This window comes from Myotis nattereri (assembly GCF_964212035.1).
Source record: "Myotis nattereri genome assembly, chromosome: 3".
NCBI classification, from domain to species: Eukaryota; Metazoa; Chordata; class Mammalia; order Chiroptera; family Vespertilionidae; genus Myotis; species Myotis nattereri.
This window is the reverse complement of record NC_138077.1, coordinates 154,011,938-154,029,947: the sequence shown is the minus strand read 5'-3', so window position 1 is coordinate 154,029,947 and position 18,010 is coordinate 154,011,938. Positions and strand designations below refer to the sequence as shown.

Below are 18,010 nucleotides of genomic sequence, written 5' to 3'. Positions count from 1 at the left end.
GCTCTATCCACTGAGCCAAACCGGTTAGGGCACCAATATTTTTGTTTACATATTTTTTTCATCTTATGTGTGCACAAGTGATATAAGATAGAAAGTTATGACTAAATAGGTATAAAATAGTTATCTTAAAAATAAAATTATAACTAACTAATAAAGCATTATCTTTTAGTTTAATTGCTGTACTTTTTTCTTTGTAAGTGGTACATAAAATAATGATCGTTCTTACAATTCATGGTCTTAAATACAATGTTCTATCTTCTGGTTCTCACATCTGTATTTTCTGTGGTTGGAGAAACACCACCATATACTGGTGGCTGATAAATTTCATATGTGAGCTTTAAGGTTCCAGGACATTTCAGGTTTTTTAGGCAATAATTAATCTTAAATAATTTTGAATAACAGTATTCAGTAATCATTTTGTCTTCAGTGTCTTCATTGTAGTGGCTGTTAGGAATTTGATGTATTTCTGTCAATGTTAGTATTTTGTGTCAAATCAGCAAGAGATTTAATTTTTTTCCTAACGTGCATTTTCTTTTCATTAACCTAATTATGAAACAATGTGCCTTCATTATTTTTATTTAGAATTTTTTCCTTTTAATTTAGTGCTTTTGTGTGATCAAGAAAATTTTTTGCTGTTATTCGCTTTTCTAAATAAGATTAACATTTATTGATTTCATGGCTCTTTTTCATTTTGTTTTATATTCCATTATGGTTTTATCTAAATTTTACCTTTTTTTAAAAAAACACAAATTTGAGATGAAAAATTAAGTTCTCCTCACATATGTTCAAATCATGAGTCTGTAATTTCTTTTATATTGGGAAATCTGAAACAGCTTCCCAATTGTAGCCAAAATGGCATATTCCCACCTCAATTTCCCCTTAGCAGAGTCTCTTAAAATATCTGCAGCCAATCTTTAACTCCTGAAATAATGGGAAGTGTGAAGGAGGGGAAGTTGGAATGAAGAGAGACAGATGTTTTAACTAATTGTAGTTAAAATATCTTACTTTTGCAAATCTTACAAAAACGTATATCCTTGTGCACACAATGTTAGAGTCTGTCCTAAGGTGCTAGGGACTGTCCCCTGCCCCCACACCTGAGGGTGCTGAAATTTTAGCTTCACAGTAAATCTGCTGTGGACTTGGGTTTTGGTTCTCTTTATGAGAGAATGTGTCTCTGGCTGGACATTTTAGACCCCCTTGCCCACACTCCTTTTCCTGGGGCCCATGGGACATGGACGTATTTTCCTGTCATCGAAAGTGGGGCTCCCTCCCAATACAATTTTTGACTGACCCTGGGCTTGGTGGCTTCAGGTGCCATTTAGTATCTACATGTGGTACGTTTGGTGAATCCCCACAAACTGCTTGTAGCTCTGTGGACACTAGAGGATAGGATACCTGTCAAATCTCTGACTGTTTCCCTAAAGCTCTACATTTGATTTGAGGTGAAGGTGAAACACCTCCTCCCCTAAATGGTGTTCCCACCTCTCAATTTGCTCTATACGAGGATGCTACCACCTCTACCTCTGATGTAAATCGGCTAACAATCCCTTCCTTTGTCTCTATAGATGGCCTAGTCCCTTCTTGGTGATAATTAGCTCCTAATGTTTTGTGTTCAGGTTGGAGGGGCTGGTCACCTGATGAAAAGTAAAGAAAACCCTTTTTAATGCAGGTTGGTGGTTCAAGTATGTGCTTAATTGCTTTCAGCCCTTAGTTGTCTTCTTGAAATCCTGTACTCAGTTGAGCAAATGTGTTTGAGGGGCTTATGTGTTCAGGGTCCTATGATAGGTACTAGGAATACAAAAGTAAACAGATTCTTGCAAACATGTCATATATAATATGAAGAATAATATGATTAATCTGCCACATATTAAACCAGTGTCTACACCCCATTTTAAATACCCGGTGTGAAAACAACTTTTGTTTTTAAAGTTATAGGAGTTTTTACCAAAATTTCACTTTGACCTGGATGGTGTGGTTCAGTGATTGAGTGTCGAGTGTGAACCAGGAGGTCATGGTTCAATTCCCAGTCAGGGCACATGCCCGGGTTGCGGATCCCATCTCCAATAGGGGGTGTGCAGGAGGCAGCTGATCAATTATTTTCTCTCATCACTGATGTTTCTGTCTCTCTCTCCCTCTCTCTTCTTCTCTGAAATCAATAAAAATATATTTTAAAAAATTTCACTTTTCATTAGAATATAGTAACTATGATTGAATTTAGGGAATAAAATATATTATATGATACAACATTTACAATAAGTCTTCATTGAATTGTTAGTGAATTCAAATGGAATATTGGAATGATATGGGGAACTTTGGAGGACTTTGTTTTTTCATGTGGTTCTGTAAGTAGGGAAGGTGTTTTTGAGACAGAATGGGGATTATTTTCTACTGTGGTAGTCTATGGGGTATTTTAAGTTTCACTTATATACATGAAATACTATTCTAACCTAGCTCTAGTACATAAAATTCTTACTTGTATAAGTATCTAAAATTGTGCATTTTGTATACTGCTAAAACCCAAGGTAATGACAGTAACGTATTTTCCTGAATTTGTATGTGAAGCCTAAATGGCCCCATCCTGCCACCTTCTGGCTGACTCCGGCTCATATTGCTCAGAACTAAGTGTCATCTACCTGTCCCTGCCTGGTTGGCACCGGATCATTTATTTGGGGGTCTGGGAGATTTCAGAAATGGTCAGTTTAAGTTATAATGTGGTTCTAATGACTTAGGCTCATATTCATTTCTCAGTTCTAAAATGTGTTCGAGTTTATAGAATAGGGTACCACATGATGATGTGTGAGGCTGTTTCTTCTATTAGTATGCAGTTACAACTACTTTTGGCTTTTCCAGAATATTAAAGTTTCTTCTGACATTATATGATGTTAAAACTATATCAAGGGTTTTAGTTATCACAGTCACAATAACAAAATTATTTGGAGAGTGATGTGTAAATGAAAATTATTTAAATTACTGGTAAGTTCTTACAGAGAAACTAATATTGTATTCAACATTAGAACTCTAAAAGTAGAAACCGTATGAATGTTAGTGAAATCTTAGTGTTTTAGGTCCTTGGATTTGTGACTCTTCGGTGTATTTTCATTAAAAAACATTTTGGTAGAACCCTGGCTGGTGTGCTCAGTGGTTAGAGCGTCAGTCTGTGCAATGAAGAGTCATGGGTTCAATTCCTGGTCAAGGTCAAGGGCACATACAGTGGGGCCTTGACTTATGAGTTTAATTCGTTCTGTGACGGAGCCCGTAACTCAAATTACTCGTATGTCAAATCATAAAGTGAACAAGTGAGACACGTGATGCTGGGCTGATGTTGTGGCGTTCACTGTGACGTTCGCTGCGCCAACTAGCCGTGGGGTATTTGAAGCTGGCTCGTAACCCAAATTTTAGCTCGCAACTCAAAGCAAAAAATTGGCCAAGAGACGGCTCGTATCTCGAAAAACTCGTCAGTTGGGACACTCGTAAGTCAAGGCCCCACTGTACCTGCATTGCAGATTTGATCCCCCACCCACCCATAGGGATGAGCACAGGAAGCAGCCAATCTCTCTGTCTCTCTCTCTCTGTCTCTCCCTTTTCCTATTCTTTCCCCTCTCCCCCTCCCTCCTTTCCTTCCACTCTCTAAAAAAATCAATGGAAAAAATATCCTTGGGTGAGGATTAACAGAAAAACCCCAAAACATTTGGGTAGAGGTTTAAAACTGGAAAATACAATTCATTTAAAATAAGTATGATATACTTCTTGGGGGGAGGTAGGGAAAGGAATTAAAGCAGAATATAGAATATTGCAATTTTGTGACCTTTTCAACATACTTTACCTCTCTGTGCCTCTGGAAAATGAGATAATAATACTCAAGGTAGGTTGTTGAAGAATAAATTACCTTATTTACCTCATGTAGAATGCTTAGAATAATGCTGGACATATAATTAGTTGGTGTTATCAACCTTCCAACATTTAGAATATATTACATATTTTATATAAGTATATAGTTTCCAAAATATCCTAGACAATAAGTTTGATATTTTTATAGTTTTATATCTAATGTGAAATTAAAATAGAGAAATTGAAGGTAGTCGAAGTGCATAGCCTTCTAAAGTAGAACTGTGTGTGATACACTGGGGCCTAACAAAGGCCTGTGTTTCTGTCCCTGACTCATCCTTCGCTTAAGGAAACCTAGAATTACCTCATGAAAGAGTTACGGTGTTTCTTAAAAAACTAATCAGCTCAAAACATTTATTGAATGCTTACTATGTGATCACCATTGTGTGGGATTCTAGAAGTAGACAGTTATGGCAGGAGCACACTAGAAGAGTTAGGAGTATAAATATGTAATTATTATACAGTGTGATCAGTACAATAATGTGGGTGTTAATATATTTTATAAGAAAGGGAATGGAAATAATTCCATGAATAAAAGGAAGGGATTTCTATTAGTGTAATAAGTTAAGGAAGAAACTTCTATAGCTATACAAGGTGGTGCTAATTCTAAAGAATGTCTTTTTTCAGTCCCACAGTCAAAATGTCTGCTTTCCTGTTAGCTTTGCAAACAGTAGTTTGAAACACATACACTGTTGCTTTGGCCCAGCCCATTAGTTATTTAGCCCAGTTCAGACATCCCCCAGGTTTGAGGAATAAGACATGCCTGGCACTTCCTCTGAGATGGCAGCACCAATGCCATGGATATTATTTTTCACACATAAATGGGACTTCTGTGCTTCATTTTTGACCCTGGTTTACTGCACATTCTCACATTTCATATTAGTACTACTGTGGTACTGCCTTTCATATCCAGAATGCTTTGTCATATGTCACCTGAAGAATGAGTTTTCAAGCATTTGTGTTTGGTGAGGAAGAGCAGTCTTCCAGCATGGTAATTCTGGAAAAAGGTCAACTGTATTTTTCTGGGTGGGCTTTTGCAACGCTGCGGTCTGAGCCTACAGTCCCCTATGTTCATCTCCCTATTCAGTGGAACCCTGTCTACCTCACTGCAGTCAGATTCCTGAGGCCTGGCGCTTGGCCTTATCTATGCTGAGGAGGACTCCTGTGAATGCAGAGTGGCTCCTTCTGTGTATTGGTAATGGGGGCCGGAGGAATATGTTTCACCTTCTTCCCTTCTGTGTCAGGTATTTAGAACCCTCCATGGAGAGTTAGATATTGGGCTGCCTGGCCATGATCTTGGCTAGTGCGTCAGTAGTGTTTCAACATAAAGGGTAGTGTTTCAACATAAAGGCTTGTAAGGTCTATAGGGCGAGAGTGCCTGCATCATCCATGATTAGAAGTTTCATATTTTCATATTTCATAAGTTTCAATACTCTGGAAATAGAATCCCACAGTTCTCACTCCTGTCGTCTTATTATGTTTAAGACATATACTAGTTTTCTTTTACTGCTGTAACAAGTAACCATACACTTAGTGGTTTGAAACAACACGTCCTTTATTAGCTCACAGTTCTGTAGGTTAGAATTCTGGGAGGGTCTTATCTGTCATTTCTGGGGAAGAATCTACTTCCACCCTCATTCATATTATGACAGAAACTAGTTCTTTGTTATAGGACTGAGGTTTCTGTGTCCTGCTGGCTGTCATCTGGGGGCTGCCTAAGCCCTCAGGCCCTTCTCTGGTCCTTGCACATGGACGAGTACCCCCGAGCCAGCAGCAGTGTGCTGAAACCTTTTCATGCTTGAAATCTGACAGTTTCCTGTCCTGGTTCTCTTCTGCTCTAGCTGGAGAAAGTTTTCTGTTTTTAAGATGTAATGTAAATGGAGTGGGCTCACCTAGATAGTCCACAAGACTCTATTTTAAAGTTGTTAGTTGGTAACCTAATTACATCTGCGAAGTCCCCTTGCTGTGTGTTGTAATACGTTTACGGGTTTTGGGGAATAGATGGGACCAATGAGGGCGGGGAGGGATCATTCTGCCTATCACAGGTCCCTTGTTTACCTCTCAAATAGGGTTTTGAACCAAAGCCGGAGATTGTATGTGCAAAGGCATAGAGTTAAGAAGGGGATGTTGTACTCAAGATATGGAAGTTATTATTATTATTGTTTGTGATACAAGTTGATGAAATGGAGCTAAATGGAGGCCTGTTTAAGGTTGGCAAGGTCCTTGATTACTGTGCTAAAGGTTTGGGCTTTGTCGGCCATGGGAAGTCACTTGAGTTTGTTTTTCTTTGGGATGGCACAGGATTGTGTTTTAGAAAAGCGATTGTGTTTTAGCAATATGACAAATACGATGAGAGTGGGAACTAAGACACTGGAAGTTTGGAGAGAAGAAGGATTACAGAGTGACTGTGCTCTTGGTATTCATATCAGACTCTCGGGGTCAGCATTGAGAGGGGATTAACTTACTATTTAAAGTAAATTTAAGCCATTCTTTCTTCTCCTGGACAAGCAGAAATATAAAACAGTTGATAACAGATATGCATGTGATTAAGATAGAATTTAGTATGCAGTGATGTGTTCCAAACTCATATCCAACTTTCTTTTTGAAATCTCCAATTTGATGTCTAATGAATATGTCCCACAAAATCTTTCTTTATTATAACTTTCTTCCAACTTTTTCCTTCTTAACTCTTCCTCTTCTTAGTAATTGGCATCACTATTTACCCAGATGCTGAGGCAAAAAAATGTGAGCATTATTTTTGATAACGTCCTTTTATTTATTTCTGGGTTCAGTCTTTGTTTCTCCAATGTATGTGTGAAATTTGTCCAGTCTCTCTCCCTCTCAGTTCAAGAGGCCACTATCTCTCACCTGGACTGTTGCCAGTAGTCTCAGCTGTTTTCCTTGCTTCTGATGCTACCTCCAAACGTCACAGACCATTTCCCAACTCATTCTCTGACCAGTAGTCATGTTGTTTCTGCCTAATTCCTCTCTCAAGGTCATTATTTCTTCTGCCTGGTAACTTCTTCCGTCATTCCTGACTTGTTCCTTTTCTTTGTATTTCAGGTCTTGATGACTCGAAAGTCACATTTCTCAGATACTTTTAGATCAGTGATTCTCAACCTTCTGGCCCTTTAAATACAGTGCCTCATGTTGTGACCCAACCATAAAATTATTTTCGTTGCTACTTCATAACTGTAATGTTGCTACTGTTATGAATCATAATGTAAATATCTGATATGCAGGATGGTCTTAGGCGACCCCTGTGAAAGGGTCATTCGACCGCCAAAGAGGTTGTGACCCACAGGTTGAGAATCACTCTTTTAGATCATCCTATATAAAATAGTTCTCTCCCTGCAGATTACTTTCTGTAGTATCTTCTATTTCATTCACATTTCCTGAAAAGGAGAGTGAACGGGGGCGGGGGGGGGGGGGGCACGAGGGGGATGGGGGGATGGGGGGGCGGTGATGATAGAACATGTCATATTTATTCGTACCTCTAAGCCTTCATTCATATCGTTTTATCTTATTAAATTGCCCTTTTTACTTTTCCTGGCCTATCTAAATTCTACCTATCTTTCAAATTTCTACCTATCGTACTTGAATTTAATATATTCCATTTTATTTCCCTCAATACCTAGTATACACTGATCTCCCCTTTCTACACTTTATGGTCTTTTAAATTTCTTTAGCTCTTTAAAACCCTTAAGAAAGAAGTACCAATAGTCAGGGAGGTTAGAATTCTAAAATGGTCAAAGTTTTAATTTTATATTCGCTGTGCTGCCTTCCACGTAGATCAAGTGGCCGAAGTTCCTCCACATATTCACAAACGTGTGAGTTAGTGTATCAAAAGGGTTATTTTGTTAAGCAATTGTTATCTCAAGCCACAAAAGTTTAACTCCATAGAGAAATTTGTCTCTCTTCTATAGTTATGTATTTAATTTTATCATAAATCTTGAGTTATTACATATGATAAATATTACTGGCTTTTACTTGACTTTTAAATTCCTTGGGTAGTTACATTTACATAATTACTTTCTGTTCTCTATAATGCAATGCTTAGACAGTATTAGATGTTCAGTACACATTTGTGGGTGGTTGTATATTCTTTTTTAAAAAAAAATATATATTTCTTTATTGATTTAAGAGAGGAAGGGAGAGGGAAGAAGAGATAGAAACATCACTGATGAGAGAGTCATTGATTGGCTGCCTTCTGCACGGCCCCCACTGGGGACCAAGCCCGCAGCCCGGGCATGTGCCCTTGGCCGGAACTGAACCTGGGACCTTTCAGTCCCCAGGCCGACGCTCTATCTACTGCGCCAAATTGGCTAGGCCGGTGGTTGTATATTCTTTATTTCTTTGTTGATTGTGTAAAAAAAAAAAGCCCGGTCCATTGGAATATGTCACCTTCTTAATTCAAGCTTCTAAATGAGTGCATTATACCAATACCAACAACACTTTTCAGAAAAGATAATAACACTGATTCATTTTGGGAAACATATGCCATCCTTCCATGGAATAAAATATTCACTAGTAGAATTTGATTCAAGACATGGCCAATGTGTCCTATTTGAGTGAATTAGACAAATTGAATAAATTTCACTGTGCATGTTACCTGAAATACAATTTAGAACATGTATGTTTGCACATCGGGTGAAGATGTGTAAGGAAGGAAAACCAAAGAATAGAATAAGTTGCTAAGTTTAACAGTTAGAAAATAGTGATCTATCAAAATATGAAAAACAGGTGCATCCGTGGTTTAAACATATAATTAGTAAGCATGCTAATTTTCTCCTGTCCCTTAAAAATACCTATAAGACATAGAACTTGTATTCTAAAGCCTTTACTTGTTGGAAGGAAGAATAAAAACTGAAAACAAAAATGCTGTTCTATGAAATTCTGCAGGAGGTATACTCAACTGTATCAGTATTTAAAAATCTAGGAACTGCATTCATAAGATGAAGATCCCAAGAAAGGTCCACTTGCCACTGTCACAAGAGGAGGGAAGAGTAATTATATGAAATACTAGGGGCCCAGTGCACGAAATCGTGCACCTTGAAAGGAACCGTGGGCCGTGAGGCTGCGGTGAGCACATGGGCAGGTCTCAGCCCATCCTCCATGCCCCTCCTGCCATGGCCCCCTGTCCCCTGTCTGCTTGCAGCCCCACTCCCACCGCTGCTGCTCCCACGTGCTGATGGAGCCAGCCCTACTTGCACCCGCTGACAGCACTGAGCAATCGGGGCCGGGGCCGAGTGCCAGCAGCAAGTGCGAGCAGTGGCTCTGGTGTCAGCAATGGGTACAAGCAGGACTGGCACCAGCAGCAGGTGTGAGCACCAGGCAGGACCGCAGGGCACGGGAGCAAAAGAATATTCAGAATTCACCAGAGGCTCGCCCCGATGACAGGGACCGGTGCCCCCACTCACCTGCTTCACATCCCGCTGCGGCCAATGCCTGCCATGTTCCGCATGCACCCTCTGGGGGTCAGCACACGTCATAGTGGCCAGTTGTTTGTTCGGTTGTTCCACTGTTCGGTCTATTTGCATATTAGGGTTTTATATAGATAGATACCTAGAGCATTTCCTGACAAAGGTCTGCTCTTTCAGGGACATTTTTACCAGAGAACTGTCTCCATTTGGGGAGGTCATCCTTTCTACTGCAGTCCCCTCTATCCATCCTAACTCAAGTTAAGGTAGGAAAAAAGCTATACCACCAGAGAAAAAATTGTGAAGCTACACCTCAGAGGAATAGGCCAATTGAAAAATTGAGATTTAATCTTAAAATTATAGAATCTTCTTCCTGTTGCACACCTCATCCTCATATCAACACACAAAAAAGAAAAAACTGTAGAAAATGCAGATATGTAACAGGGCTCCAGTATAATAACAAGGAGTTACAGCTGAAAGAGCTGCAAGGCGTAGGCTCTCACTGAGCGAGAGTACAGAGAAGAGTCAGTAAAGGAAACCAAAGGAGGACACCAGAGGAACTTGAAGCTCCTGATACCTATAGCGAACGTTACACACAGCCTACCTCCTGTTCAAATTAACAAGTTACCCAGTAAGTGTCTATTTAGATCTTTTACTATTGCCCAGTGCTACATGGTGAACTTGCAACAAAAAATTAGATAGCATGTTTAAATGCAAGAAAAGTCTGAAGAACTAAAGCAAGCATCAGAACCAGACTCAGATATTACAGATGTTTGACTTATCAGGTAGGGAATTTATAATGATTGATTAATGTGTTAAAGACTCTAATGGAAATAGTAGGCAATAGTCAAGACTACATGAGTAATGTAAGCAAAGAAAAACTCTAAGAAAGAATCAACAGGAAATGCTATTAGTAAAAAACACTGAAATAGAAATAAATACTTTTGATGGGCTCATCAATAGAATGGATACAGCTGAGTAAAGAATCAGTGAGATTAAAGATAGATCTATAAGAACTGCCTGAAGTAAAATGCAGAGAGAAAAAATATTGGATGAAAAACCCCCAAATCCAAGAGCTATGGGATAACTTCCAAAACTGTAACATATGCATAATTGGAATACCAGAGGAGGAGGAAAAGGAGCAGAAGGAATATTTGAATAATTGCAGAGAATATTACAAAGTTAATGACAGACACCAAATACAGGCCCAGAAAGTTTAGTACCAAGCAAAATAAATGTAAAAATAATCTGGGCACATCATATTCAAACTGAAGAAAACCAGAAACTAAGAAAATCTTGAAAGATTTGTTAAGAGCAGAGGTGGTGGGGGGGGGGGGGGGCGGAAGAGAGTGGAATAAAATATTTAAATGTTGAAAGAAAAAAATGCTAACTGATAATTCTATATCCAGTGAAATTATATTTCAACTAGAGGCCCAGTGCACGAAATTTGTGCACTGGTGGTGGGGTGGGTCCCTCAGCCCGGACTACGCCCTCTTGCAGTTCGGGAACCCCATGATTTATCACCCCAAAGATGTAGGCCCCACCCACCTGGCCAGGGCTCCGTGATGGATCGCCCCCTGCAGAGGGAGGCCATGCCCACACACCACAGCACTGCCGCAAGGTAGTCTGGGCCGCCCTCTTTGGGGCAATTGTGGAGCCCCCCAATTGATCGCCCTGCCAGCCAGTGGCCTGGGCCTCCCTCTGCAGGGTGATCATGGGGTGATGGTGGGGCCCCTGACCAATCACACCACACCCACCTTAGCTGGCCTGACGCCAGTGGGTGTCATAGCGTGGTTGTCCGGATGGTCATTCCACTGTTCAGCCGTTCGGTCAATTTGCATATTATGCTTTTATTATTATAGATAGTGAAAGATAGATGCTTTCTCAGACATATAAAAACTAAAGGTATTTATTGCTAGCAGACCTGTCTTGTAAGAAATGATAAAAGAAGTTTTTCAAGGAGAAGGAAACAATATAGGTTAAAAATTTGAATGTACATAAAGAAAGAAAAAGCATTAAATAAGAAAATGAAGAATGAAATATTTTTCTTATTCACCATTGATCTAAAAGTAATTGTTTAAAGTTATAATAATAACAATGTATACTAGAAGTTTATAGAATGTGGATAAGTGAGATGAATGACGACATGTCATAAGGGTTATGAGAAAGGATTTGGGAATACTCTGATATAAGGTACCGGCACTACAAGTGAAGCAGTATAGTGCCATTTAAAGGTGGGTTTAGATCAGTTAAAAATGCATATTGCAGTCACTATGACAACCACTAAAAAAATTTCCAGAAAAAATGTATAATTGATTGTTCAGGGAGGATATTAAATAGAGTCCTATAAAATGTCAATTAAAATCAGAATAATTCAGACAGGAAAAATGGGGAAAAATAGAATAAATGCAATGAGTAGAAAACAATTACAATGTAATAGATGCTAATCTATGCCATAGTCACTTTAAATGTAAATAACGTAAATATACCAACTAAGAGACAAAGATTGTCAAAGAGGATTTAAAAACAACAAAGCTTTATTTAAAGAGAACACCCAGATATGTGTTCTCTTTAAATCACTTTAAAGAACCAGGTAAAAAGAAAAGGGATCATGAGACATAAACCATGCTGTCACTAACCAGAAGGAATCTGGAGTAGCTGTGTTAATTTCAGACAAAACAGATTTCAAGACCATGCAAATGATGATAGCTACAAAGGGACAGTACATAATGAGTTGGAATCAATCATTTAAGAAAATTTAACAATCCTAAACATATGCACTTAACAGAGTGTCCAAAACACATGAGGCAAAAATTGATAGCATTGAAAGGAGAAATAGACAAACCCATTATAGTTGGAAACTTCAACATCCCTCTTTCAATAATTAATGGATCAGGCAGGCAGAAAAATCAGTATATAGATGCCCTGGAAAACACTATCAATCAACTTGATCTAATTAATATTTATAGAATATACCATTCAAAAACAGCAGGATATACATTCTCCTTCAGCTTACATGGAACATCCAGCAAGATAAATCACATTCTGGGCCATGAACCACACCTTGACAAGTTTTTAAAAAATAATACTTATGCAAAGTGTATTTTACAAACCACAGTGGAATTAAACGAGAAATTGATAATAGAAAGTAAGCTGGAAAATCCCCCAGTGTGTGGAAATTAATTTAAAACACACTTCTAAATAACACATTGGTCTAAGAAGTAGTGTCAAGATAAATTTTGAAATATTTCCAAGTGATAATGAAAATACAACTTATCACAATTTGGGGGATTTAGAAAGGCAGTGCATAGAGGGCAATTTATAAATACATAACTAGGAAAGAAGAAATACCTAAAATTTGTAATGTAAGGTTCCACCTTAGGAAACTAGAGAAGAAGAACAATTTAAGCCCAATGCAAGAAAACAGAAAAGAAAAAAGAAAGAAAAAATACAAATTAGAGAAGAAATCAATGAAATTGGAAAAAATAAACAAGAAAATTTTAAAAACAAAATTTTGTTCTACGATAAGATAAACTTGTTATTTAGCCAGACTAATCAAGGGGCAAAAAGATAGAAGACACACATTACCAATATCAGAAATGAAAGCTAGCTTATCACTATAACCTCTATGGGGATTAAAAAGTAATAAAGGTATGCTATGAAACACTATGCCCACAAATTTGGTAATTTAGATTAAATGGATCAATTTCTTGAAAGACTTTTAAACAATCAAAACTCACACAAGTAGAAATAGATCATCTGAATACGTCTATATCTATTAAAATTAAATAAAATTTGAAATTATAATTAAACAGTTTAAAAGAAGCAACAACAAAGCATCAGGAACACATGGATTCACTGGTGAATTCTAACCAAACAAAAATTAATAAGATAACAAACAATTCCATTAAAAAGTGGGCAAAATGCCTGAGCAGATATCTCACTGAAGATACTGGTGACAAATAAGCATATGAAAAGTTGCTCAACATCATTTGTCATTAAGGAATTGCAAATTAAAGCAACAATGAGAAACACTATGTATCTTTTAAAATGGCTAAAATTAGGACACACACAACTAACTTCGATTGATGACAAGGATGCAGAGCACAGAAACTCTTCATTACTGGTGGTAATGAAAACACGAAAGTGGCTGTTTTTTGCAAAACTAAACATAGTCTGAGCATACAATCCAGCCTAGGAATTTACTCCACTGATTTAAAAAGTGTTCACACAAAACCTGCACATGAAAATTATAGCAGCTTTTCTCATAAGTGCCTCAAACTGGAGGCAACCAAGATGTCTTCAGTAGGTGAAGGATAAACAAACTGTGGTATTCCATGCAATGCAGTGTTATTCAGCAGTTAAAAAAAATGAGCAATAAAGCCACAAAAAGGCATGAAGGCATGCATGAATTTTAAATGCACATTGCTAAGTGATAGAAGAGTCTGAAAGTGTGTATAAGGTATGGTTTCAGTTATATGCCATTTTGGAAAAGGAAGAATTCTAGCATAGGTAAAAATGTTGGTAGGTGCCAAAGATCAGGGAAACACAGGAGATTGCTAAGCTGGTAATATATGCTCTATGATATATAATTGGGGATACATGGCATGCATTTGTCCAAACCCATCGCACTTACATTACCCGGGGTAAACCTTAATGTATGCAGAATTTCAAAAACATTATTTAGAAGGTTGGGGGAATCCCAAACTGAAATCCGATGTGAAAAAAACAATCTTAACTGTATTACAAATGTATCACCATCACCCAACATGAGGCTAAAGGTGCTGACCTAAGTAAATTTGGAAATATGTGGAAGCCTGTAAGACTAGACACAAAAGAAACTGTACATAGTAATGTAGTCTGGTTGATAAAGGTGTTTCCCATGAGAATGAAGGTGTTACAACTGTACCAGGTTAACAATTCTGATATTGCTACGTTTGTATACGGTAATTGAACAAGTAAGTAAATGGATGGTGGAGGCCAGGTTACTCTCTGGAGTGGGCATTTTCAGATAAGCAAGAGGACAAAGCTAAAGTGAACCATGCAATAATGAATTAAAGCTGAAAACACCAAGAACTTATTATTACCTTATTGTAGACAAAGATGGTCACATATAGAAATACTTCACATATATCAGTATATATACACGTCGTGTGTACATATGTTTCTTTGTAAGCTAAAAGAGCCCAGTTGCAACAACACACCAGTAGCTGCAAGCACACCTGGTTCCCGAGTCTTGGTTTCTAATACCCTTCTCCAATAAGCAGAGTGAGGGTTCCTTGGCTGATTCTAGAACTAAGGCAGGAAGCATAGAGAATGAGCACGGGGCATTTTATAGTGCTAGAAAGTAAGTGCTCAACCGCGTGCGCGCGTGTACACACACACACACACACACACACAATTGTATATCAAAGGGATGTAGGAGGAAATTCAAAGAGTTTTATTAACTATAAGAAACCAGTATTTTGTGATACCTTATGGCAAGCAAAAGCAATTCACTCTGAAAATTGTTATAATTTATAAAATTAATGCAGAATGAGTAATAAGGACTTTATAACCTAAAGTTGATTACTCTTTAGTTTATCATACATTATTTAAACTATTAATAAAGTATAAGATATAGCATTACAGCAATTTTTAGGTACATGACTAGACATCTTAGTACAAATTGAAGTTCTGAAAAAAACCATCAGGAAGAATAACAAGCAATATACCTCTTTAGATTAATTTGAATTATGAAGGAATTCAATTTTAGTTAAAACTGCAGTTGTTTCTTTCTAGCAGTAGATGTCAGTAGAGTTCTTTTAATAAAAATCGAATGCCTGAGTACCTCCATAGCAACAGCTTCCTGGTCACATTACCATATATAGGAACATTGCTCTGAGGACTAAAGATTCTATTTTCTGTAAGGATTTTACAACAAATGGAAACACTTTAATTAAATTTAAAAAAGGTACAGATTTCAAATGCAGGGTTTGCTAGACATTCATCCAGTGAGGCTTACTTTCTTTCTCTCTCTTTTCCCTGTAGAAATTTTGTTTTAAGGTTTATGCATTTTTCAAAGTGAATTATTCTTAGTGTTCTAATAAGGAATCTGAAATATCTGTACTAAACTCAAGCAACAATGACTATAAGTTTGGCTAGACATGTTGTGTTAAAAATGAATATGGTGAGGCTGAAATGGTAGGATGTTTGTGCATTGACAAGGGGAACACTGTGAGTGTAATATTTTGAGGAAGTTAATATGTCAGAGATGAGTGATTGGAAGGAATAACTAGACACAGAGAAAACAAGAAGTTATTTTAGAAATCCACATTTTCACTAATAAAAACAAACTCAAAGAATGAATAAAATTTAGTAACTGACTAAATTGAATATAGAGAATAAGGAGTTAAATGACATTACTTCTATGACTGTTATTTTTATATATGAACAACTTTGTGCTTGTTGGATAATTTACAACTGTGGTCCTATCAAATAAAATTAAAATGTATTCAAGTGTTTGATAATTCTACTTAGACCTTTAATTTGTTAAAAATGAATGGATACTTTAACATCTATTTATTGAGTATGCAATACATACATTGCATTTATGAATTCAAACAATTCACAATTTGAGGCATACATTTATAAAGAGCAAATTTTTTAGATCAAGGAAACAGAAGAGAGCAGTTTATTTTTCTAGGAAGTATGTAGGAAACTTCAGTGAGGAGGTGACATTTGTGGTGAGCTTTGAAGTGAGTAAATTTTTCTCAAGAGAGCAAGTCAAAGAATTGGGGAATTTTATCTGCTTCTGCCCATACAGTCACTCTGGCTCTGCAGACGTATACTGAAGAGTGCAGACCCTTGTTCGGTGTCTGTTTTGTGTTAAAGCACTGTCAGGCGTTAAAACAAAAGATCTATTATTAAATGCACATTCGTAAAAAAAGCTACAAATTTAAGTGTAGTCTTCCAGAGACTGTTATTTATTTGTTTAGATTGATATTAATTTTATTACAACAAACAAATTGTACATACATAAGCTGTTATTTGGCAAACTTCTTTAGTCTCGTGTGTATGTATGTGTGTGTGTGTGTGTGTGTGTGTGTTATGTGTTGTCTTTGATTACATTTTTGTTCCTATGTTTTCTATTTTTCATTATTCCTATTTATTCTATCTGTCAAGTAGTTGGAAGGAAGTATGGGCTTAGATATTTTTCAGATGGATTATTTTAAAAGGTTCTTTCTCCCTCTTCTCTCTCTCTCTTTCTTTCCCTCTCCCTCTCCCTCTCTCCTTCCTTCTTTTCTTCTTCCCTCCCTTCCTCCGCTCCCTCCCTCCCTCATTTAGAGCTTCTAAAGAGAAAACCACACAAACTTTTCATTGTTTAATTAGTGTAAAAAGACAAGTACTCAAAAATCATCATTATATGGCACAGGTTACTTTTTTCCTGCAAATGGACAGTGGCAAATTTTATTTACTTTTAATTGAAGGCACGCTAAGTGAGACCTGTAAATCAGGGGTCAGGTAAGCTATAGTTCTCTGTGTTAAGTTTAAAAGTTAACCTCAGTCAACTAAAAGGAATTTTTTCCTTTCAATTGAAATTTCTTGCTATGGCTGATTTTATGTAATTTTAAGTCTTATATTGTGTGTGTGTTTTTAAATTTTTAAACGTTTTAAAATGTACTGCTCATAGGTACTTGTCAGCAGATTATAAGTTCGATAAGCAATACTAGCATACTGCGTTTTTGACGTTTCTGTATGTATTAGACTTAAGTCAATGAGGTTTCTTAAGTGCTAGTTCAGATTTTTTCTTAGTTAAAATATGTTATAAATTTGTTTTACAAGTTTTGCAATATCTGTCCCATACCAGTTTTTGATGAAAAGTTAACTGTTTACAAGGAGTCTTAAAGTCTGTACATTAGCTGAATTGCTAGAAAACACACACGACCATTTTAACATTTTATTTTGAGAGTGTTTTTTTTTATATGAACCTTTACTTGTTTGCATAGGGTAGTAATACATATTTAACTACTTTTCCTTTTTTTAAAAAATTAGCCTGCTATATATGAAACATTTTATTTAGTGCTCTAGTTAACCTGTATATTAATATTAAAACACTCTTAAACATAAAGCCTTTTAGATCTATATTTCAAATCTTTAAAATCCTCATCCCTGGTTGAGATAAAGAGTTTTGCTAAGAAAGGCTCAGTAATGTGCTGTTTTATATTAACAGGAAACAGAACAGCAGTAGTGGTTTGAATACCCTGCAAACAGGAAGTTTGACACATGCATAGCTCTTAGCTTCTGTGTAAGAACTTGTTGAGCTCCTTCTGGAAGAATTTTCAGCTACTTTAAGTAAAGTGTAAATACACATGAATGGCAGCTTATAGAGAACTCTCCGGTAGCCAGTATTCAGGTACAACTGCTCTTCAGAAATTGGAAGGTTTTGCTAGCCGATTGTTTCATAGACACTCTAAAGGTACTGCACATGATCAGAAAACAGCTCTGGAAAATGACAGCCTTCATTTCTCTGAACATACTGCTTTATGGGACAGATCAAGTAAGTTTTGTTTTTAAATAATACATTATAACTAGAAGCTAAAATGCTAACTGGAGTTTTAGAATCAAACATAAAGAGCTATGTTTTGTTTGTCTTTTTATGATTTGCACAAGGACATTTTGCGAGTTGAAGTTGAAAGAGTTCCACAAAAACTCGATTAGAAGTT

General features: G+C 37.0%; 1 protein-coding gene across 3 annotated transcripts in view; it reads left to right on the top strand.

The window, feature by feature from the left end:
* The window catches only part of PRKACB (protein kinase cAMP-activated catalytic subunit beta), a gene marked incomplete at its 5' end in the record, with an annotated part of 119,084 nt that overhangs the window by 35,585 nt on the left and 65,489 nt on the right, over nt 1-18,010 (top strand). The window contains one exon of one of the 3 annotated variants that reach the window (XM_081087868.1): nt 17,661-17,844. The exons of the other annotated variants lie outside the window; for them this stretch is intronic. Within the exon in view, the coding sequence (XP_080943994.1) occupies nt 17,661-17,844 (184 nt within the window). Of the gene's footprint in view, nt 1-17,660; nt 17,845-18,010 lie in introns of those variants that run through there. 3 annotated transcript variants of the gene reach the window in all.